General features: G+C 64.8%; 3 protein-coding genes and 1 long non-coding RNA gene across 8 annotated transcripts; 1 reads left to right on the forward strand and 3 right to left on the reverse strand.

The window, feature by feature from the left end:
* Positions 1-713: 713 nt before the first annotated feature.
* On the reverse strand, positions 714-3,365 carry Krt16 (keratin 16). The gene is made up of 8 exons (XM_004859394.3): positions 2,735-3,365; positions 2,303-2,385; positions 2,033-2,189; positions 1,763-1,924; positions 1,560-1,685; positions 1,156-1,376; positions 1,048-1,082; positions 714-969 (listed from the first exon to the last, which is right to left on the reverse strand). The coding sequence occupies exons 1-8, from the start codon at positions 3,194-3,196 to the stop codon at positions 866-868; spliced, it is 1,350 nt and encodes a 449-aa protein (XP_004859451.2). The 5' UTR covers positions 3,197-3,365; the 3' UTR covers positions 714-865.
* Positions 3,366-8,394: 5,029 nt separating this feature from the next.
* Positions 8,395-12,605, reverse strand: Krt17 (keratin 17). Its single transcript, XM_004859393.3, has 8 exons — positions 12,174-12,605; positions 11,219-11,301; positions 10,731-10,887; positions 10,230-10,391; positions 9,664-9,789; positions 9,349-9,569; positions 9,230-9,255; positions 8,395-8,632 (listed from the first exon to the last, which is right to left on the reverse strand). The coding sequence occupies exons 1-8, from the start codon at positions 12,603-12,605 to the stop codon at positions 8,538-8,540; spliced, it is 1,302 nt and encodes a 433-aa protein (XP_004859450.2). The 3' UTR covers positions 8,395-8,537.
* Positions 12,606-13,845: 1,240 nt separating this feature from the next.
* On the forward strand, positions 13,846-19,582 carry LOC110344798 (uncharacterized). Of its 5 annotated transcripts, XR_015447791.1 has the most exons (5): positions 13,846-14,009; positions 15,016-15,276; positions 15,803-16,745; positions 18,081-18,177; positions 18,479-19,582. It is a non-coding gene; the product is annotated as an uncharacterized LOC110344798 (long non-coding RNA). The 5 variants fall into 5 exon arrangements; XR_015447790.1 differs by having other exon boundaries at positions 15,803-18,177; positions 18,392-19,582; XR_015447789.1 differs by having other exon boundaries at positions 15,803-18,177.
* LOC101706553 (keratin, type I cytoskeletal 42-like) lies at positions 14,123-19,017 on the reverse strand. Its single transcript, XM_021240023.2, is given in 10 exon segments — positions 14,123-14,164; positions 14,167-14,264; positions 14,320-14,354; positions 14,996-15,216; positions 15,403-15,528; positions 15,725-15,886; positions 16,573-16,729; positions 16,809-16,906; positions 18,380-18,723; positions 18,726-19,017. Coding segments are annotated over 10 exon segments (1,575 nt in total).
* Positions 19,583-21,217: the final 1,635 nt, after the last annotated feature.

Genomic DNA, 21,217 nt, shown 5'->3' on the forward strand with positions numbered 1-21,217 from the left:
AATTGGCCAAGAAGGCTGACTCACGGCCCCAGCAAGGGCAGAGGCGAGGGCAGCGGCTGACCTCACACGGGGGGAGGGAGCCACAGTGGGCTGCAAGCTGACCTGGACCACAGTCCGGTTAGCGGGCTCCTGGGGCAGACATGGGTGTGGCAAGAGCCCTCGGTAGTGGCGGGCTGTGCCCTCCGTCCGGGAGAGAGGAAGCTGCTGAGGAGGGGCTGCTGAGTCCTAGGGGACTCACTGGCAGAGGAGACAGGACTGACAATGCACAATGCGGAAGAGGGCGGAGCTGGTCAGGTGCGGAGGAGGAGCAGGCCGGGAGAGGAAGGCCCAGTTCCCGGGGACACAGGGACCCCTTCCCCAGGACAGTCTGTCACCTTCCCCTCCAGCACCAAAGCCACTGTGTGCAGTGCAGGAGGCAGAGTCGCTCCCGAGCTCAAGTTCTGAGCCTGTGGGTGAGACACGAGTCCGCTTCCTGTCTGAACGCGTCTTCACCAGGTGCTCGGCCTCCCTGACCCCCTGAGCCCGTCAACCCCAGATGAGCTGGGGAGGGAACGGCAAGAGCCCCTTGCGGGTCCCTTCCTGAGTCCCAAGCTCCCCAGTGGAGGACCAGAAGTCTTCCCCAAGACCTCCAGGCTCTTCTGAGACAGCCTCCCTCTGCTGCACCCTCCAGCTTCCAGAGTCTCCCTGCCAACTCCCCCCACGTCAATTCCAGGACAAGACACTGATCCGTTTGCATCAACTAGAAGCAGCTTTATTAGCCCGGCACCAGCGGAGGGGAGCGGGGAGAGCGGGACTGTGCAGGGATCAGGGTCCGCCTCCGGCCCTGTGGGCGGCTGAGGGCTGCAGGCGGCAGGCAGCAGGCGGCTCAGTTCCGGGAGCTCTGGACCTGGCTGAAGCTGGCTGAGCTCTGCTCCTTGAGGATGGGCCGGGGCTGGCGCGAGGTTGAGGATGAAGACGAGGACGAGAAGACTGTGGAGACAGGAGGGGGGTGAGCAGGGCTCTGGGGAGAGCGGCTGCCCCAACCCCGCAGGGAGCCAGGATGCTCACCTTCCCTGGACGAGTAGGATTGGCCCCCGGAGATGCTGCAGGGAGAAAAGGGGGTGTTAGGGGTGCGGGGAGCGAGCGGCGGAGGAGGGGCCGAGGGCGGGCACTCACTGGGCGTCCTCGCCCTCCAGCAGGCGGCGGTAGGTGGCAATCTCCTGCTCCAGCCGCGTCTTCACGTCCAGCAGGATCTTGTACTCCTGGCTCTGCTGCTCCATCTCGCAGCGCAGCTGGGCCAGCTGCTCCTCCACGCTGCCGATCAGGCCCTGGATCTGCGACAGCTGCAGGCAGTAGCGGCCCTTGGTCTCCTCCAGGCTGTTCTCCAGGGATGCTTTCTGTGAGCAGGGACAGAGGGGGTTCAGAGGAGGCAGCCATGCTCGCCCCTCCAGGAGGATTTCCCACTGAGAACACGGGGAGGGCTACTCCTCCACAGGGGCCTTAGTTTCCCCACCTCTGCCGTGGGTCTGTTGTCCCTCTGGCCCCACTTCCGGGGACGGGGCTTTTCTGGGCCTTCCTACCATGCTGAGCTGGGACTGCAGCTCGATCTCCAGACCCTGGAACACCCTGCGGAGCTCTGAGACCTCGCTGCGGCCACTCTGGATCAGCTCGCTGTTGGAGGCCACTTCCTTGTTCAGCTCCTCGGTCTGGGATGGGAGTGAGGAGCGTGAGGTCCACAGCCACCCCCGGGCAGCCTTGCTGGGGTGCGAGGCCCCAGCCCCACCTTTCTCAGGAACCAGGCCTCGGCCTCCCTGCGGTTCTTCTCCGCCATCTGCTCGTACTGGTCGCGCATCTCGTTCAGGATGCGGCTCAGGTCCACGCCGGGGGCTGCGTCCATCTCCACACTGATGTCCCCGCCAGTCTGGCCGCGCAGGGCCAGCATCTCCTGGGAAGCGACAGGGGGCAGTCAGATGGGCGAACCCCTCTTCTGGCCAGGGCAGATGGGTGACTCCCCCCAAACCAGCCTGGCCTCCCCAAAGCCAGCAGCGCCCACCTCCTCGTGGTTCTTCTTCAGGTAGGCCAGCTCCTCCTTCAGGCTCTCGATCTGCATCTCCAGGTCCGAGCGGGTCATGGTCAGCTCGTCCAGCACCCTGCGCAGCCCGTTGATGTCGGCCTCCACCGTCTGGCGCAGGCACAGCTCGTGCTCATACCTGGGGCACAGAGTCGGAGCCTCAGCCCGGTCCTCGTGGTTCCCGAGGACAGAGAGGCTGCTGGCCCTCAGGTCCCCGCCCTCTGCCCTCCACCGAGCGCCAGGGCCTCTCACTTGCTCCTGAAGTCATCGGCAGCCAGCCTGGCATTGTCAATCTGCAGGATGGACTGTGCATTCTCCATGGTGGCCGTGATGATCTACAGCAGGGACAAAAGGACAGGGTCAGCAAGGACCCTGCTGCTCCGGGGCGAAGAGTGGAGAGGGGGAAAGGAGCTGCCCAAACCTGGGTGCCACCCAGCCGGCAGATCAGGTCCGCACTTCCTGGGAGGGTAAGACGCCCGGTCCCTGACATCCCCACCGCCCACCCAGGGCCACGGCTGCAAAGCTGAGAGCAGTACGAGGAGATTCGGGCTTCCTGTCCCACACCAGACACAGGGTGCTAGAGTGGGACCCTTGGCTTCTCCCCTAAGGCACCTCGGTCTCCCCATCTGTAAGATGGAATTGTTGCAAAGAGGTCCCCAGGGCCACTGCAGCAGAGCTGCCCACCTTGCTCTTCAGCTCCTCAATGGTCCTGAAGTAGGGGCTGTAGTCCTTGATCTCGCTGGGCCGCTGCCTCTGGTACCAGTCGCGGATCTTCACCTCCAGGTCGGTGTTGGCCTCCTCCAGGGCGCGCACCTTGTCCAGGTAGGAGGCCAGGCGGTCGTTGAGGTTCTGCATGGTCACCTTCTCGTTGCCAGCGAGGAGGCCACCATCGACACCACCAAAGCCACCTCCAAAGTTGATGCCAAGGGCACCACCGTATCCTCCACCGAAGCTGCTGCCGCTGCTAAAGCTGCCAGCATAGCCGCCCACCAGCCCGCAGGCTCCCCCGGAGGAGAAGCGGGAGGAGGAGACCGACAGCCCCCCGTAGGTGCTGGGGCCCCGGCAGGAAGAGACACGGCTGGAGCCGCCGATGCCGCAGGAGCCCTTCATGGAGCTGGACGTGAACTGGCGGCTGCAGGTGGCCATAGTGCCTGGGAGAGAGGAGAGGCAGTGAGCAGTTAGCACCGATGGAGAGACAGGAGGCAGTGGGCGCTGAGGGTGCACCGCACGCCCGGTCCTTTATATGCGCCGGCAGGGCGGGCCCCAGTGCTGACTGCAAGCCCGATTTCATCACTCATCCCAACCAACTCCCCACTCCGGATTATTCAGCCCAGGGCCGACTCACTGGACTCACTGCACTGTGCGCAGCTCGAGTTCCCACCCAGCTCCAGGGTTGGGGCCGAAAGCAAAACACGCTCACCGGAGTCGGGTGACTCAGGATGGGTGGCTGGATCGGCTCAGTTCCTGGAGCCCAAGGGGACAGCGGGGCCTTGCGAAGGCAGCAGCGTCCCCGGGCAGTGAGTCAGCCATCAGCAGGCCCGGCAGTGCCCTTCGCTAGAGCTGGGTTCCCGAGAGCGCCCCGCTCTGTGACCCGAGGGCTCCCCCTTCTCTCCCCAGGCCTGTGTCCCTTCCTTCCGTGGTGACAAGGTTGGCAGGTGGATCCCGGAGTCCTTTCTGGGTCTAAAAGTGCAAAGCCCCTTTGCCCTGCAGGTCCTAATCTGGGTTCAGGGCCCCGAGCTGGCCAGCCGAGTCTGGGAGTGGTTCCGGTTGTGGGAACAGCAGCCCCTGTGGGCCCTGCAGCCTCGGCACCCCAAGCAGGCCTGCGCCCCCTTCCAGCTGAGCAGCACCCCAACGCCTGCCCTTGTGGAGGGAGAGAGCCCTGTCCTGCCACTGGCACTGCAGGTGATGCCAGCATGGCCGCAGCTCGCTTCCCCGCTGCTCCTACCTGGGCCCACAGGACTGCTCTGTCCCTGTCATCTGGGAGGGGCTACAGCTCTGTCCCCAGCCGAACTCGGGCATTGCAGTCCTGGACTCCGCACGCTGCGAGGTCCTGTGGGGGTGCATTGCTCCCGGCCCACAGAAGGGGCCAAGAGGCTCCACGCCCCAGCACCAGCCCACCCCTCCTGTCACGCTGTGCTTCCCTCCCACACCTGTCACATCCGTCCTTCCCCATCTCCATAGCAGAGATTAACCCAGGGCCTCGTGTGTCCTATACACGTCCTTTTCTTGACATTTGTTTTTTGTTGTTGTGTTTTGATTGTTTTTGGTACTGGGCATCAAACTCGGAACCTTGCACTTTCAAGGCAGGCGTCAGAACCACTGAGCTAAATCCCTGGCCTCTTGACCTTTGAATTGGCCCTGCAAGTGAGGAGGACGAGGGAACCAGAGAGGAACAGCAGTGCCCTCAGCCACAGGCTGCAGAGCTGGGCTGAGGCCCAGGCTCCCTCCCGGCTCCTAGGATGCCTTGCAGGGGGAGGTCAGCTAGTGCCTCCTGCCCCCTCCCCGCAGCGCCTGGTACAGCTCTGCCCACCATAGCTCAGCTCTGCCCAGGAGCCTGGCCCAGCACTCGGGACTGGAGGGATGGGGAAAGAAATCAGGACACGGGGCCCACAGACAGAGGCCCAACCACAGGCGGGAAATGACCATCAAGGTCACCCAGGCTTTCCAAGCGCAAGGCCGAGAGAGCAGGATTTCCCTGGGCTAAGGCTCATGGAAGAAGACAGCAGAGACGCAAGCCTAGCTCTGACTGCTAAGCCAGGGTCTGAGGGCGTGCTCCAGGGTCTCTCCGTACACACGCACGCACACACACACACGCACGCACACACACACACTGAGGCCGCACACCGGCCAGCCCTCAAGGTCTCCCCAGCAGCCAGGCCACACCCCACTCACTCTCGCTCGCTGTGGCCAGAAAGGAGAGGGAGACAGGTGTCTGGCCTCAGGACTTGTCATTTGACCCCGGAGAGAAACCACGGCCAGGAGCACTGCACTCCTGCAGGAAAGCCCGGATGCCTACACCCCAAGGGGCGGCTGGGGGGACCTGAGCCACCAGAGGAGGGGCGAGCCACTTCCTCCATGCCAGCAATGCACACCTGTGCCAAGGTGTCAAGGCCAGGACCTCTGAGCAGGGGCGTGGGGGGCACAGGGCACAGGCTCATGCCGGCTGACACCCCTCCAGGCACCAGGCCCCTTCCTCTCCTTCACCCCACCCCTCTCGCTGTGAAGTCATGCCTGCTTGGGCCTGCTCAGAAACACTTGGCCAATGCCAGGCCTCCGCCCGCCACAGTCCCCGAGTCTGACTGGTCACCCCCTGCTCCCTGTGTCAGCATGGCCCAAGACAAGCCCAGTCATGGGGTTGTTTTACCAGCTCTCCCGGGATTCCCCCACTGGGCAGGCAGGAGGCAGCCCCGGGAGCAGGGGCTGGGGTGCAGCACATGGAGGGGACAGAGAGGCTGCAGAGCCCTCGGCCCTAGTGGGCCCGGCCAGAGCCATGGAGGAAGAGAGAGAGAGAGACTCGCTGAGCAAAGGACCAAAGGACTGGGCAGCAGGGGCCAGAGCCAGGGCCGAGGCTTGGGCAGCTGTTCAGCCTCTCCCGACCTCAATTTCCTTCCCTGGGAAATGGGCTAACAGCAGGCAGGTTAGAGGATCAGAGAGGAAGAGATAAAGCTGCCAGCAGACTGAGGCCAAAATTGCGTTTATTCAACAGATGAGTATAAGACAGCGCCAGGGGCCAGACTCTCAGACTCAAGGAACAAGGCAGGGAATGTGGTCCTGGGGTGAACTGTGTCCACTGTGAGTGCCCTGGGCCGAGGCCTGGGTCCTCTCCTTCTCCTGGATGCAGGGCCACCCAACCCGGAGCTGTGCATAGGACATGCATGACATTCCCCTGCCAGGGAGTCAGCAGGGAGCCGAAGCGTCCCAGGGTGGTCACTGCTGGCTGGGGCCTGCCCTGTGGATCAGTGTGTGCCCCTCACAGAGAGGGGTGACAGGGCCTCGGGGGCACTCAGAGCTCTGGCCAGGCTGATGGGGGCTGGGGGTTCAGGTGAGCAGTGAGCCCATCCATGGGATCCAACTGCTGTGTCCCATCCAGAGGCACAGCATGACATGTTTCTGGTGCTGGGGAAGAAGCCACATAGGCCCCGTGCCATCCTGGGGACCCTTCAGGGTGACAGACACACAACTGCCAGAGAGCAGGGCAGGGTAGAAGTGGAGCCAGTGCCTCCTCCCAGCACACGCCAGGGTCCACCCCACCCTGCTCTACCCCGTCACCCGGGCTCAGGAACGACGCTGAGTCACCACCCCACAGAGCCACAGTGTCCCAGCCACACAATGAGCCGCCCCTCCTGACCCTCCTCACTCCCTGGGACCACAGTTCCCTGCAGTGAGCCCATCCCTTGGATGAGCCACCTGCAGTGCAGCTCAGGCCTGGTCCTGCTGGTCCTGGTTGACAGTGGCAGTGGGGCAGGCACGCCCCACTCTCCTGCCTCCATTGCAGCAGCCCCAACAGCTGAGGGGCTCTGCTCCAGGGGCCTGAGGCCTGGAAATCCCTGTGGCCCAGCCAGGGCAGCTTGTCTAGCCCGGGGGCCCCCATCATCCCACATTTCAGTCTGCACCTTCCAGGGCCCAAGACTCACCCAGGTCCCCACACCCCAGAGGCTGGGGCTCTTGCCCTTGGTCCCAACTGCTCGACTCAGCCTCCTCTGGTCCCAAGTCCCCGTGCTCTAGGCCTAGGGGCTCTGGCTGCTTCTGCATCCCTGCTTTCACCCCACACCACCTCCAGGCAGCAGGAGAAGGGGAGAGGGGTCTGACGCGATGACGAGACCCAGTCTTGCGGTGGATTGGGGAGAAAACATCCCCTCTCCTGACCCCTGCTGCCATAGTCCCAGAGAGACAGCAGGAAGACGGCTGCCCTGGAGGCTTCCGGATTTACTCGAAGGAAGATTCCAGGCTTGGGCGCCTCGATGACTCATCACCCACAGCTGCCAGGCAGTGACTCTGAGCCTAACCCTAGCCGTGACCCAATCCTACCCTGAGCCTAATGCCTAACCCTAACCCTATCCATAATCCATGACCCATTGCCCTGACGCTAACGCTAATCCTAACCCCAAGACTAAGCATAAACCCTGAGCTCTAACCCTAACCCCTAACTCTAGCCTTAAACCTTCACCCTAATATCCACACTTACCCTGAGCCTAACCCCAAACCATAACCTATGATCCATAAACCTAAGCCTAATCCCTAAACCTAACCCTAACCCTAACTCTAACCCAACCCCAACACCAAACCCAACACAAAGCCTAACCCTAACCCCAACCCTACCCCTAAGCGCAACCCTAACCCTAACCCTACCTATAATCCATAACCCATTACCCTGACGCTAACACTAACCCTAACCCCAAGGCTAAGCATAAACCCTGAGCTCTAACCCTAACCCCTAACTCTAACATTAAACCTTAACCCTAACATCCACACTTACCCTGAACCTAACCCCAAACCCGAACCCTATTATCCATAACCCTAAGACTAATCCCTAAACCTAACCCTAACCCTAACTCTAACCCAAACCCAACACGAAGCCTAACCCTAACCCCAATCCTAACCCTAACCCCAACCCCAACCCTAACCCCAACCCCAAACTCAACCCTAACCCGAACCCTAACCCCTAACCCTAACCTTACCACCAGAATGAACCAGAGCTGCTGCTCGGGGTCCAGGACTGCGCCTCCACCCCTCGACATGATTCACTTTCCCACCATTCCTCATGCCATGTCTACCCCAGGTAGGGACTTTGGGGACCCAAGGGCCACTGGCCCAGGCATGGCCACCTTACGGTCCCCCCTCTCTGACCATTTGAGGACCCATTCCTGAGAGGCCCCCCATTTCCCATGAACTCTGACCTCCCTGATTCACAGGGCCCCCATCCTGGGCAGGCCCGAGGGACCCCCCACTTGGGGTTTCCTGAGGCCAGCACAGAAGCCCAGACCCTGCTTCCCAGCCTCCCTGTCCCCCACCCGTCCTCCTGCCTGGGGTGGGGGCAGGTGACGGGGTGAGTCACCCTTGGGACCTGCGCTCATGCCAGGGCTCTTCCTGTCCATTTATGGGAGAAATCAGGCTGCGCAGGGAGGGGAAGAGACTGCAGGCTACTTAGTTGTGGAGCGGCTTCCAGCACTAGAGGAGGCCGCCCAGATTCGGGGGAGACCCAGAGCACCCTACAGCTCTCCCCCTTCGGGTCACCTGGTCTAAACCGACCCCTGACCTCCACATCAGCAACAGTGGGCGTCCACAGACCAGGCCCCTTCCCTCCCTCCCTCCACACCCCACTCGGTGGCCGGGAGCAGGACACGTTTTTCATCTGGGTCAACAAGCTTTATTGTGGGGGCCAGGGGCGTGGGGAAGGGATAGATGGGGAGGGTGGGGGCCAGAGGGGCAGGAGGCTGCAGGGCAGAGGGGCAGCTGTGTCCCTGCCTCCAGCAGGAGAGGCCAGGCCTCAGCGCGTGGTCTGGTGCACCTGCTCGTGGGAGGAGATGACCTTGCCATCCTGCACCTCTTCCACGATGGTGCGCACCTGGCGGGTGGTCACAGCTGCAGGACAGACAGATGGAACCCGGCGTTGGCCACATGCATCCCTCCTGCCCTCACTCCACCCCCCGTGTCCAGGGGGGTCTCTGAGTCGCAGTGGGGCTGTGCAGGCTGGATCCCCCTCCCCAGTCTCCAGGGCATGGACCACTCTCCCCGCTCCCCTGCCAGCCTGGGATCTGCAGGGTGGAACCAAGGTCCCATCAGCCCCATTAGATGAGGAACCCCAGGGATCTGGAGGGCAAGGACAGTGTTCCCATCTCCCTCCAGCTGGAATCCCAAGGCAGGGCTACTCTTCCCCTCTGTAGGGTCCCAAGTGCAGGGACCATGGGGCCGTGTCCACATCTCCCCATCAGATGAGTGTCTGGGGCTAGGACCACGGCCCACAGACCACCATCTCGAGGTGAGGGCCGGCGCCCTGCCCACCTCGTCAGACCGCCTCTGCCCTGATCCTTATGCCAGGCATCGCCCAGCCCTGATGCTCCATCTGGCCCATGAGGACAGCCATCATTCCCTACAGCCCCTTGGGGACCCCCCCACCCCAGGCTGCAGGTGGGTTTCCTGCGCAGCGTGCTCCCGGCCCTCAGCCACCAAGGTCCTTACGTTCTTTAGGCTTGTACTGAGTCAGGCTGCGGGAGAGAAACAGATGGACAGGTGATCAGAAGTGGGTCTGAGAGCCCCTCGCCCACCCCAGCGGACCCCAGCCCTGGCCCCCCACTCACTGGGCGTCCTCGCCCTCCAGCAGGCGGCGGTAGGTGGCAATCTCCTGCTCCAGCCGCGTCTTCACGTCCAGCAGGATCTTGTACTCCTGGCTCTGCTGCTCCATCTCACAGCGCAGCTGGGCCAGCTGCTCCTCCACGCTGCCGATCAGGCCCTGGATCTGCGACAGCTGCACGCAGTAGCGGTTCTCTGTCTCCGCCAGGCTGCCCTCCAGGGATGCTTTCTGCAGGAGGAGGGCCAACGGGTGGTCAGTGAGGGTGGCAGTGCCTACTTCCGGGCCCTGGGCCCACCACGCCCGGGCACAGCCTCTCGCCCACCATGCTGAGCTGGGACTGAAGCTCAATCTCCAGGGCCTGCATGGTGCGCCGGAGCTCGGAGATCTCGCTCTTGCCGCTCTGAACCAGCTCGCTGTTGGTGGCCACCTCACGATTCAGCTCCTCGGTCTGCAGAGGGGTCCGGGGAGAATGAGCCTGGGGCCTCCACAGCCAGCCCGGGCTCCCCGCCAGCCTGGCCACACCACCTTCAAGACTTCCAGCCTCCTCCCAAAGCTGCACCTTCCCCTGCCTCCACTTCCCAAGCCCAGGAATTTGCTCTTCGCAACACTGCATTTGGATTGTTAATTCCTGCGGGTGGGAGGCAGGAACCGGAAATGTGAGAACCAGCTGGGACATGCAGCCTGGCCCTGGTGCTGATTCCAGAGTCCCTGGAAGAGCTGGAAACTCCCTCCAGAGTCTTCGCCTTCTGTCTGCATCCTGGGGGGCTCCCCACCTTCCCACCCTGCCCCAGGTCCCAGCTCTGCGGGTGCAATGGTGGCCCTCGTCCCCCAAGTCCAGGGGCCCACAGGGCATGGGACCCCTCTACGAGGCCAGGCAGCAGGCCCCACCTTGCTGAAGAACCAGTCCTCTGCATCCTTGCGGTTCTTCTCCGCCATCTTCTCGTACTGGTCGCGCATCTCGTTCAGGATGCGGCTCAGGTCCACGCCGGGGGCTGCGTCCATCTCCACGTTGATCTCGCCACCCACCTGCCCGCGCAGGGCGTTCATTTCCTGTGGAAGCAAGCAATGGGGGAGTGGGCATCCGGGCCGGACCCCAGACCCTCCCTCCGACCCTGCTCAGGGATTCCAGGCACCTGCTGTGTTTGGGCCCTGCCTCCACCGTCAGACCTGGCCCCCTCATTCAGCCAATCTAATTCCTAGACCTTTGCTCCCCCAAACTGCTCCTCTATCTAATTTCCAAGCAACTGTGTGGGGTTCAGACGGGAGGGCTGCAGCAGGGTGACTAACCCAGGTCCTGCTAGGTGTCTCCCACGGCCCTAACTGCAGCCCCGCCCCCGGCGTCTCTGCCCACTGCTTGGCCTTGCTGACCCAATGCCCTGGCCACCCCACCTCCTCGTGGTTCCTCTTCAGGTAGGCCAGCTCCTCGGTCAGGTTCTCAATCTGCATCTCCAGGTCGCCCCTGGCCAGGGTCAGCTCGTCCAGCACCCTGCGCAGCCCGTTGATGTCGGCCTCCACGCTCATGCGCAGGGCCTGCTCCGTCTCGAACCTGCAAAGGGAACCAGGGCTCATCCAGGCTGCTAGGGCTGCAGGTCAAGGTCCCCGCTGGCCCTGCCCTCCTCTGCTAGGGTTCCCAGCACTCATGTGGGAGGCTGGAGGGGACAGCAGAAGCAACACCACTCCTGTGCTGGGAGCATCGCAAGACAGGGCCCCGCCCCCAGCTGGCTCCCCTCCCCTCTCTCCTCTGCCCTTCAGAACTTGCTGCATGGGCTCCTCTTGGACCAACAGTGGGCTCGGCTGCAGGACGCCCCCCCGTATCCTGCACCCAGCCCCCTGCACAGGGCAGTCCCGGGGCCAGGGTCCCCCCAGCCCACACTCACTTGGTGTGGAAGTCATCCGCAGCCAGCCGGGCATTGTCGATCTGCAGCAGGACATTGGCATTTTCCACACTGGCCACCAGAATCTGGAGAGACGGTGAGCAAAGAGGTCCGCGCTCAGGAAGGGGCTGAGCCCTGACCCGGGTCCTGAGCCGGGTTCCTGCCTGTGGCCAAGGCGTGCCCCCTCTCCCCCACCTGCTGCCGCTGCAGTCTGAGAGGCTGGAGACACCTTCTGCCCTGTCCCCAGACCCCGTCTAGGCTCAGCCTGGAAGTAGAGGTGCACGAATAGGGAGGTGGGGTTTACCTGGGGTGAGGAGGATGCACCAGGGCAGGAGCTGCACCAGGCAGGACTCTAGGGAGCCCCATTGGACAGTGGACACATGGGTCCCCTGAGTGCCCCTAAGGTGGCCAGAGAAGCCCTCTCCCGCAGTAGCTCCAAATCAGAAGTCGGGACCCCGCTGAGCCCAAACCCTGGGCTCCAGTCAGCAGCCACGCCCCCCCGGTCTGCCGGGCCCATCCTAAGGGGCAGGAGGAGGAACCCAAAGGCAGGAGAACCCCTGAAAAGCCCATCAGAGGTCTGGCCCACTTCGAAGTCCGGCCTCTTCTCCCACAGATGCCACATGCAGCCCCTGACCCCACTGTCACTCAACTCCCCCTGCTGCAGAGGAAAGGGAGCCACACAGCCCACTCCCCACGTGGCCTCGTGCCTTAACCCAAGGCCACACACAGTGACAGGAAGCAGGCTGCCAAGGAGACGGAAGCTCTAGGGGCTCCCTGGGCTGCTGTCCCTGGCCCAGCCTGCAGCCCCCACAAAGGGGCCATGTGGGCCCTAGAGGGTCCCCATGCCCAGAGCTGAGCCACCAGGTGCCCCCTGCAGCCCGGGCGTCCCCAGGCTGGGCTTCCTCAAGGGCAGAGGTGGGGAGAAGTCACATCCCCTCGCGCCAGGCAGCGGGCCCACCTTGCTCTTCAGGTCCTCGATGGCCTTGTAGTAGGGGCCGTAGTCTCGGACGGGCCCGGGGGCCTGCCTCTGGTACCAGTCGCGGATCTTCACCTCCAGCTCCGCATTGGCCTGCTCCAGGGCGCGCACCTTGTCCAGGTACGAAGCCAGGCGGTCGTTAAGGTTCTGCATGGTGGCCTTCTCACCTCCGGCCAGCAGCCCTTCGACGCCCCCGAAGCTGCCCCCATAGCCACTGCCAGAGCCGAAGCTGTAGCAGCTGGAGTAGCTGCTGCCACCCCCGAGGCTGCTGCCCAGGCCGCTGGCCGAGCCCAGCCTGCAGGAGCCACCGCCCAGGCTGCCAGAGAGGCGGCAGGAGGCGCGGGACGAGCCCCCGAGGCCGGAGGAGCCCTTGATGGAGCTGGAGGAGGTGAACTGCCGGATGGTGGTGGTCATGGCAGCGGGTGAGGAGCCCGAGGAGGAGACAGAAGCGCCAAGGTGCTGAGGCTGCTGGGACTCACGGGCCCTTTATAGGCCGCCGAGTGGGCGTGGGGTTACAACAGACTCGTGCTCTGTTTCCATTCCCCTGGGCTTTCATCACCGCTGGCCGCCCGCCAGCTCCCAGGTGGCTGTGGGCCCCCCCACATGGGGGCTCGGCCTGGTTTCTGCGAAGCGTGTGCGTGTGCGTGTGTTCATGTGCGGGGTCCTGTGATTCAGGCAGGCCCTGCAGCTACGCTTTCCCATGACCTAATACGGACAGGACGGGAAGCCAGGACGCCGCGGTCACCAGGCCCTCCCAGGCAGCTGCCACAATGGGGAAACGGGGTGCGGCGTCAGGCAGCTCCCCGAGGCGGCTGGGTGACGTGTCCCCACAGAGGCAGGCCCGCATCCTGCCCCTCACCACGCCCCAACCCATCATTCCAGGCCCCTTCTGTGGTCCCCAGGGACACAGGCCTGGGGCTGAGGCTCCCCCTGGACAGCTGTGACGCTGCCCACCCGAGGTCCCTGGGAACCCTGGCTCCTCTCCTAACCCTAACCCTTCTGCACGCCTCCTCCAGGGGGCTGCCGGGGGGGGGGGGCAGAGAGATGGGGTCTCGTGGTCGGAGGGGGCCTGCAGGAGCTGAGGGCCGCATCCCTTCCACGCTCCTGCCCCCTGCGCCCCAGGGGTAAGGTGAGGGGCACACATGTCAGGTCCCAGCCGATGGGAAACCTGAGGACAAGCCCAGAGGAGCCTGCGCCTCCCGGGGTCCCCAGCCGGCCCCGTCCCCGGATCCCAGCAGCCCCGCTGGGTAGAATGCGCTTGTGTTTCCACTGCGGAGGGCTCCGCCTCCCAGACAGGCCCGGACAGCCGCCGAGATTCCCCAGGCGCGGGAGCTGCCAAGCCGCTCAGGCAAACGGGACGCCCCCACGCACACGCACGCTCACGCACGCAGCGGCCGCCCCGCCTCACACACCCCCGCCGGCCGCCAGGCAGAGCCGGTCTGGTTTCCGGGCCGCATCACTGCCGCCCACCGGTCTCCATGGGCTCCCGACCCCTCCCTGGGAGAGGCCCCTGCCCAGCCTTGTCTCTCCGCTCCCCTCGGAGCCGCCCTGAGCTCGGCAGCAGCCCCTATGACAGGCGTGGTCCAGGGCCCAGCCACAGGAAACCCGGATCCGGGCCTGATTCTTAGAAACATCCCGTCCTGGCCTCCGCCCACGGTCCTTCCGCTTCCTCCCTCCGCTTCCCAGTCGACACCAAGCCATCAGCAGCCTCTCCCGTCCTCAGCCCACATCGCCCCCAGCAGTGACCAGGCCGGGGCACAGCTTCGGGATGCAGCTTGCAAAGCTTCAATAGCCCTGCCAGGGACCAGGAGGCCCTCGGTGAGGGGCTGCAGGGAGCGGTGCAGACAGCAACAGCTCTGGGGGGCCGGGCGGCACCCAGGACTCGGTGGTGGCTCGCCGGCTGTCGCCAGAGGCCGTGGCTAGCCGAGGCCTCAGTGGGTGGAGCAATGCACCTGCTCGCGGGAGGACACTGCCTCGCCTTGCCGTCCTAGACCTCCTCCACGATGGTGCGCACCTGGCGGCTGGTCGCCGTGGCCGAGCGTGGAGGAAGGCACGGGGAGTCAGGCCCAGCCCCTCCCTCTGCGCCCCATCCCAGGCCCCCAGGCAGCACAGGGCCCGGCCGGCCGACTGGGGGCCAGGGAGGAGGAGTACTGAGCGGCCAGGCTGCGGGGAGAGGGCCCGTCAGCCCGGGCTGCCGAGGTGCAGCAGCTGGGGAGCCCAGGGGGATGAGAGCAGGCCCAGGTCAGAGGGCACGGTGCGGGGTGCGGCGGGAGGGAGGAAACACACGGCCCGCAGGTGCTTGTGCTGCCGTGGCCGCCAACCGTGCTTGACAAGGGGCTGGAAGGAGCGCTTTCCCGAGTCCCGAAGGGCCCAACACACAGGCTCCCTAATGCAGCCTCGGAGGGACGGTGCGACTCGGCCCAGGACAGCTCCTCTCGCGCCCCACTCCAGCCGGTCCTGCTCCCGGGTCTCCACGCCTCGTCCCAACCAGAAACCTGGTCATTGCCGCCCACGCCCGCAGCGCCGCTGCCTCTGAGCCATGCTGTCCTGAGCTCTGCCTCCCGCCCCTGCCCCAGCCCCACAGCAGGGCTCCTGCGGTCGCTCCCGCGCTCCCCTCCTCATGTCTCTGCAGCCACCCACCCCCTCTAACCATCCTGCTCCTCTTCTGCTCCAAATCCTTCCATGGCTCCCTGTTGCCTGCGCAACCTGGTCCAGCTGGCATCTGAGGCTCCTTCCCCATTCTCTGCCCATCCTAACACCAGGCAAACCTCTGCCCACCCCAGCAGGCACCCGGGGCCACTCACTGGGCATCCTCGCCCTCCAGCAGGTGGCGGTAGGTGGCGATCTCCTGCTTCAGCCGCGTCTTCACGTCCAGCAGCACCTGGTACTCCTGGTTCTGCCACTCCATGTCGCAGCGCAGCTGGGCCAGGTGGACCTTGACACCGCTGATGAGCCCCTGCAGCTGGACCAGCTGGGCCCCGTAGCACGCCTCCGTCTCCGCCAGGCTGTTCTCCAGCGATGCTTTCTGTGGCCAAGGCACCGATGGCACCGTGAGACCCAGCCAGGACCCCCCCGGCCTCCCCAGGTGGGTTGTGGGTGCCACCAGCCAAGTGGGGCCGGAACTGGGGTAGCCAGGGCTGTGCCCAATCTGTCCTTCTCCCAGGCCTGCGAGGAGGGTGTGTGGGGTGACAGGGGAAAGGGAGGGACCCACCATTCTGAGCTGGGACTGCAGCTCCATCTCCAGGTTCTGCACGGAGCGGCGCAGCTCAGAGATCTCGCTCTTGCTGCTCTGCAGGGCCTCAGTGTTGGTGGCCACCTCGCAGTTCAGCTCCTCCCTCTGAGGGACAGGGTGGCGCGGGCGCTCAGCAGGCTCCCAAGGGGAGCAGAGACCGGGTGTGGGGCTGGGCCAGGCTAGGAGCACAGGCACAACCCAACGCCGCCCCAGGGGCTCAAGGCCACCGACCGTTTGTTCCGAGGCCCCTCAGGGCCTTGCGTTGGTGCCAATCTGAGGCCTGGGACCTTCCTGGCCCCACCTTGCTGAAGAACCAGGCCTCGGCCTCCCTGCGGTTCTTCTCCGCCATCTGCTCGTACTGGTCGCGCATCTCGTTCAGGATGCGGCTCAGGTCCACTCCGGGGGCTGCATCCATCTCCACACTGACGTCCCCGCCAGTCCGGCCGCTCAGGGCGTTCATTTCCTGAGCCAAGAGGACAAAGGTGCTCACCCAGGGCCACCTGGAGAGGGACCGGGACCTCAGACAGACAGACGGGTGCACCACCTGGGATGGCAGAGGTCGCGGCCCAAGCCTCGCCGACACACATGGTGACTGGCGGGTCCCCAACCCCCGTGTGTCCCAGCACAGGGAGGGTGAGGGACCCCTGTCCCCAACACGGACCCCAGGGTGGGTGGCGGCCGGGCCTCTAGCTGGGCGTCCTGCTGCATGGGAGTCAGCTCCGTTCACTGGTGCTGAGTGCAGGGACAGAACAGCCTCGAGGCCCAAGGGACCCAGCTCCCACCCGGGGCGGAGCCTTGGGAACCCAAACCACAGCTGGCTGCAACGGGAGTATGCGTACGGAGAGGTTTTGTGTCACCAAGACCCGAGGGCGGGTCCTGTGCACCTCGGGAGAAACCACAGCCTCTCTGCACCCCATTTCTTCAGGGGCAGAGCGCCTTCCTTCCAGTGCTGCTGGAATAACTGCCATGCATGTCGCAATGGCCGGCAGTCGCTGTCCTCATTAATTATAATAATTAGCATCACGCGGTTCCTGATTCACTCAGCAAGCTAACTGTGCCCCAGCCACCAGGCCTGAGCAGAGGAAGCGGCTTCGAGGCGGGGCCTGGCCTGGAGTCAGGGCCAGGGCCGGGCCAGGAGCTGCCCCTCACCTCCTCGTGGTTCCTCTTCAGGTAGGCCAGCTCCTCCGTGAGGCCCTCGATCTGCATCTCCAGGTCCGAGCAGGTCATGGTCAGCTCGTCCGGCCCCCTGCGCAGCCCGTTGATGTCGGCCTCCACGCTCTGCCGCAGGCACAGCTCATTCTCGTACCTGGAGGGGTGGCAGGGTGAGCGTGGGAAGCCGTGGACCTCACCGTTCCCTTCCCCGGGCAGCCAGGACCCAGCCCCATTTGGTGCGGACGTCATCTGCCGCCAGGCGGGCCTTGTCAATCTGCAGCACGAAGCTGGCATTGTCGATGGCAGCCGCCAGGATGTGGAGGGCGAGAGGCTCTGTGAGCCCCTCTGCAGCCTTCTGAGGGGGCAGCAGGGTGCCAGGACAGAGCCAGTCCGCCCGCTTCGGCCCACAGCCAGGCCACCTCAGCCCAGTCCCCCCGCAACTGCATGTGCCTCTGCTCACCTGCACCTCCTCCGGAAGCCCTCTGGACACCCCGCCAGATCCCCTCTCCCAACCCAGCCCTCTTTCATCGAAATTTTGTCCTGCTCCTCAGCAAGGGGCGCTTCCTGCCTCCACTGGACACTGAGCCCCCGGGAGCTAAGCTGGCCACATCCATCCGTTCCCTTTGGAATCCCCAGGCCTGGGCGCTATGCCAGGCCAAGTTGGGTCCCAGGCACATTTGTCTAATTAAGGAATTAATTGATTGGCTGATGGACTGGTGAGGTTATGCCTGGCCCCGCCTCAGACCCAGGTCAAAGGTTTCTGCTCCCATAAGGTCGGGGCGGATGAAGGTGGCAGTGGGGTCAGGAAAGAGTCGGGCTGGTTATTATCACTACTGCTGTCGCTGTGCTCACTGGAGAGGCCCTCACTGAGGGCCTTGGGGTGCAGGGAGGTGGGGCTCCCCACCTGCAGGGGTGGTGTGTGAACAGGGAGAAGCGCGCATGCTCAGGGCCAGGGCGGCAGCAGGAGCGACAGGCGCCCCGGGGTCACCCCGGCCCCCACAGGGCCCCTGCAGGCCCTAAGTTCCATGCAGCCGCCTGGCCTGGGCTGAGCCACAGCAGCTCGACACACTCCCGGGCCTCAGTGGGCCGTCTGGAGGCTGCAGGAGCTGCCAGCTGGACTCTCACAGGAGGGGGCGGCTGCTGGCCGACCCCAGAGCCCAGAGTGCTGACTCAACAGCGCTCCCTGGCCTCCCCCGCCCAGCCAGGTGCCGTATCTGATCTGGCACAGGTGCCAGGGGAAGCAGCAGGAATTCCCTGCCTGGCAGCGACCCCAGGCAGGAACAGGCAAAGCCCCTCCAGGCAGCTCCAGGCTGGGTCTCCCCGGCGGGGCGGGAGGCAGGCGTGGGTGTGCCCTCCACACTCTCCTCAGCACTCCCTGCCCCTGGGCCAGCTCCAGGACTCCCTCAACGGCCCTGCTGAAGACCAATGCCACCCGTGTCCAAGTCAGGACATTGTCCAAGAGGGGCCGGGGTCTCCTCCCTCAGACTAACTTCCGGTTCCAGCAGGAAACACAGCTCCTGACCTCAGAGTGGACATCTGGAGAGAAATCAGTATGGCACACAGGGCTTAGTGTCCAGGAGACCCCGGGACCAGGCTTAGAAGGCAAGGACCGCAGATCCAGAGGGCTGTGGGCCTCTCCCACGGCCACGCCTGCAGTCCGCAGCCCCCTCCTCAGCTGCCCCCTGCCCCCTGCCCCCTGCAGCCTCCACCCCAGTCCTCCACCCCCACCCTTTCCAGCCCGGCACAGGGCTGGGTCCTCAGCAAGGGTGGGAGGGAGGCAGAAGAGGGGAAGGACGGTGCCCACCTTGCTGCGCAGGTCCTGGATGATCTTGAAGTAGTGGCTGTAGTCGCAGGCCAGGCCAGAGCTCTGCCTCTGGTACCAGTCTCGGATCTTCACCTCCAGGTTGGCGTTGGCCGCCTCCAGCGCACGCACCTTGTCCAGGTAGGAGGCCAGGCAGTCACTGAGGTTTTGCATGGTCACCTTCTCGCTGCCTCCCAGCAGCACATCCAACACCCCGGAGCCGGAGCCCCCACCCAGGCTGCAGGCGTAGCTGCCACCCCGCAAGCCGGCCAAGAAGCAGGAGGAAGTGACCGACAGGCCGCCACCCCCACAGGCTCCCAGGAGGCTGGGGGCCAGACAGGCACCCCGGCGCAGACCGAGGACACCCGGGAGAAGCCCCTGCCAGGCACACATAGGCCCTGCATGGAGCCACAGGTGGAGAACTGGCGGATGCAGATGCTGGTGGTGGTAGCCATGGTGTCCACCGTCAGGCGCAGGGTCTGTCCGGACAGGGACCCTGGGCCACCTTTATAGCCAGGCTGGGGGGCAGCTGGTCCTCCAGCCTTGAAGTCTGAGCCAAAACCCCACTGTGTAATTTGCCTGGTGCTGCCCGCCCAGGGCCTGGGGCTCCAGCTGGCCAAGGTGAGCACCCCAGGCCCCATCGTGGCTCAGGGGTCCATTGTTTGTTCAGAACAAAGGTGGTGCTGAGCCCCAGCCCCTGGCTAGAGTGATCCTCTGTCCTCAGCTGCTGCAATTAGGCGCTGAGCTCATCCTGGGGGCCAGAGAGGGCCTGGCAAGGCTGCACAGGCCTAAGCCCTGCTGCGCTGGCCTTTGCCCGCACTGTGGCCCAGCAGAGGCAGAGAGGCTGCTGCCTGCACCCTCGCCCACAAACTGGCCCAGACAGAGCCCAGCCACACCCCAGGAGCCCCCAGCTCTCTAACTCAGCCGGGGAACAGGCATGGCCAAGGACCCCAGGAGCCAGGAAGGCAGGGCGAGAGCCTCAGTCTCCCCATTTATTAAACAGGGTGAAGCCAGGCGCAGGCGTGGCTGCCTGAGATCCTGCCACTCTGGGAAGCTGAGACAGGAAGAGGGCAAATTCATACCCAGCCTGGGCAACTCAGCGAGAGCCCGGCTCAAAATAAAAGAGATACAAGGGCCGGGGGTGTAGCTCTGTGCAAAGGCCCTGGGTTCCATCACCACAAAAATAAATAAAATTTTTTACTTCTATTACTGCAAGTTTGCATAATTATGTAATTCCTGTCCCTCAGGACTTCGGGAGCCTCAGGAGGGACAGCAAGCCAATCACTCTGACAGAGCGTGAGGGGAGGACAGGTGGGGAGCGGGGTCTGCACACACACACACACACACACACACCCGCACTGCCTGCAGCCCGGGGTCCCAGAGCAGGACCTGGTGGGAAGCGGAAGCGGAGCCAGGGCCCAGAAGGCAGAGGCAGGCCTCACCCGGCGGGGAACCAGCGCCACCCCCTCCTGCCGGCCACGCCCGCTCCACCCAGAGGGAGATTAGTGCCTAATCACGGTGGCGCTAATGGTTTAGGCACAGCCAGGGCTGGCGCCTGCCCCGGGACTCCCAGATGAGGAGCCTCCAGGGTGGCTGGGCCCCAGGGACAGGGACGGGGCGAGGCAGGAGGCGCCTGGGTGGGCCGGGCGCGATGCCCGCGTGGCGACAGGGAGCGGGGAGGGTATCGAGGTTCCCACGAGGCGGCCTGAGCTCCAGCAGGAGGAGAGGGGCTTCCTGCTCCACGCAGGGGACCGGCCGGGGCTGGCTGGGGGGGGGGGGGTCCCTGCCGCCAGGGCCGGAAGTCCAGGCCCCCCCAAGACCGGCAGTAGGAAGGACTTCCGGCCACCTGCACGTCTCGGGCTGAGGGGACCCTGTAGACCCGGGGTCCCCGAGAGGGGCCAAGGAGGGACACAGAGAGACCCCGTATGCCCTGCCTGAGCCCCTCAAGTTCCTGCCCCGACATCAGGCCGCCTGTGTGTTGGGCCCGCTCCCGGTTTCTCCCCTTTGCCCCGCCCTCGGGAAGCCCCTCCTGGAGGGCTGGCAGCCCTGGGCTGGGAGGCCCTGCTCACCTCCCTCGGATCACCAGGGCGGTGCGGGGAACAGGCGAGCGTGGGAGCCCCCGCCCCGGAGCAGAAGCCCCTGGCAGGATGAGGAAGGAGCAAGGGACCCGCGAGGTGGCCCCAGGGAGCGGGGAGCCCACCCAGCACTCTGCGCCTCCCCACAGGCTCCTCCAGCTTGGAGACTCGGGGCCTATGAGGCGCGTGGGTGGACCCTGGGTGGCACAGACACCTGGCTGGGATGTCAGTCCTTCCCAGCAGGGCTACAGCCCTGACACGGACTCTGCCCTTCACCCGCCTCTCCCTCTCTCTCTCTCCCCACTTCCCATCGTCCCTGCCTTCCTGAGGGACTTTGGTGAAAGGGCAAGAAGCCAGCAGCCCACGTGTGCTTCCCACCTCCCCACTCTGCCCTGGGGACAGCGGGGGGCCTGAGACACTGGGGCTCCGGGCTCTGCCCCCCGGGCTCCCTCTGCTCTTTACTCTCTGTCTGCGCTTTAACGGTTCAAGTGGCTTCCTCTGGGGCAGTGTGGCCAGTGCTCCCCGGGGGCCCCTGCTCAGGGTGGCAGCTGGGCCTTGCTTCTCCTGCCCAAGCTCCCCAGGTCCTGGTGGGCCCGGGACCCCCCCTCGGCCACAACGCCTGAGGGAGCAAGGGACCCTGGTCCCGGCCCAGGATGGACACCCAGCCAGACAGAGTGGCGGGTGGACACAGGGCCGGACCAGGGCAGGAGGGGCATCGCCATCCAAATGGCCGGGGTCTCCCGGCATTGAAAAGCGAAATCTCGGG

The sequence above is a fragment of the Heterocephalus glaber genome, unplaced genomic scaffold (genome assembly GCF_053883595.1).
Source record: "Heterocephalus glaber isolate CG9 unplaced genomic scaffold, H.glaber_assembly_v1.0 deba00001773, whole genome shotgun sequence".
Taxonomy (NCBI): Eukaryota; Metazoa; Chordata; class Mammalia; order Rodentia; family Bathyergidae; genus Heterocephalus; species Heterocephalus glaber.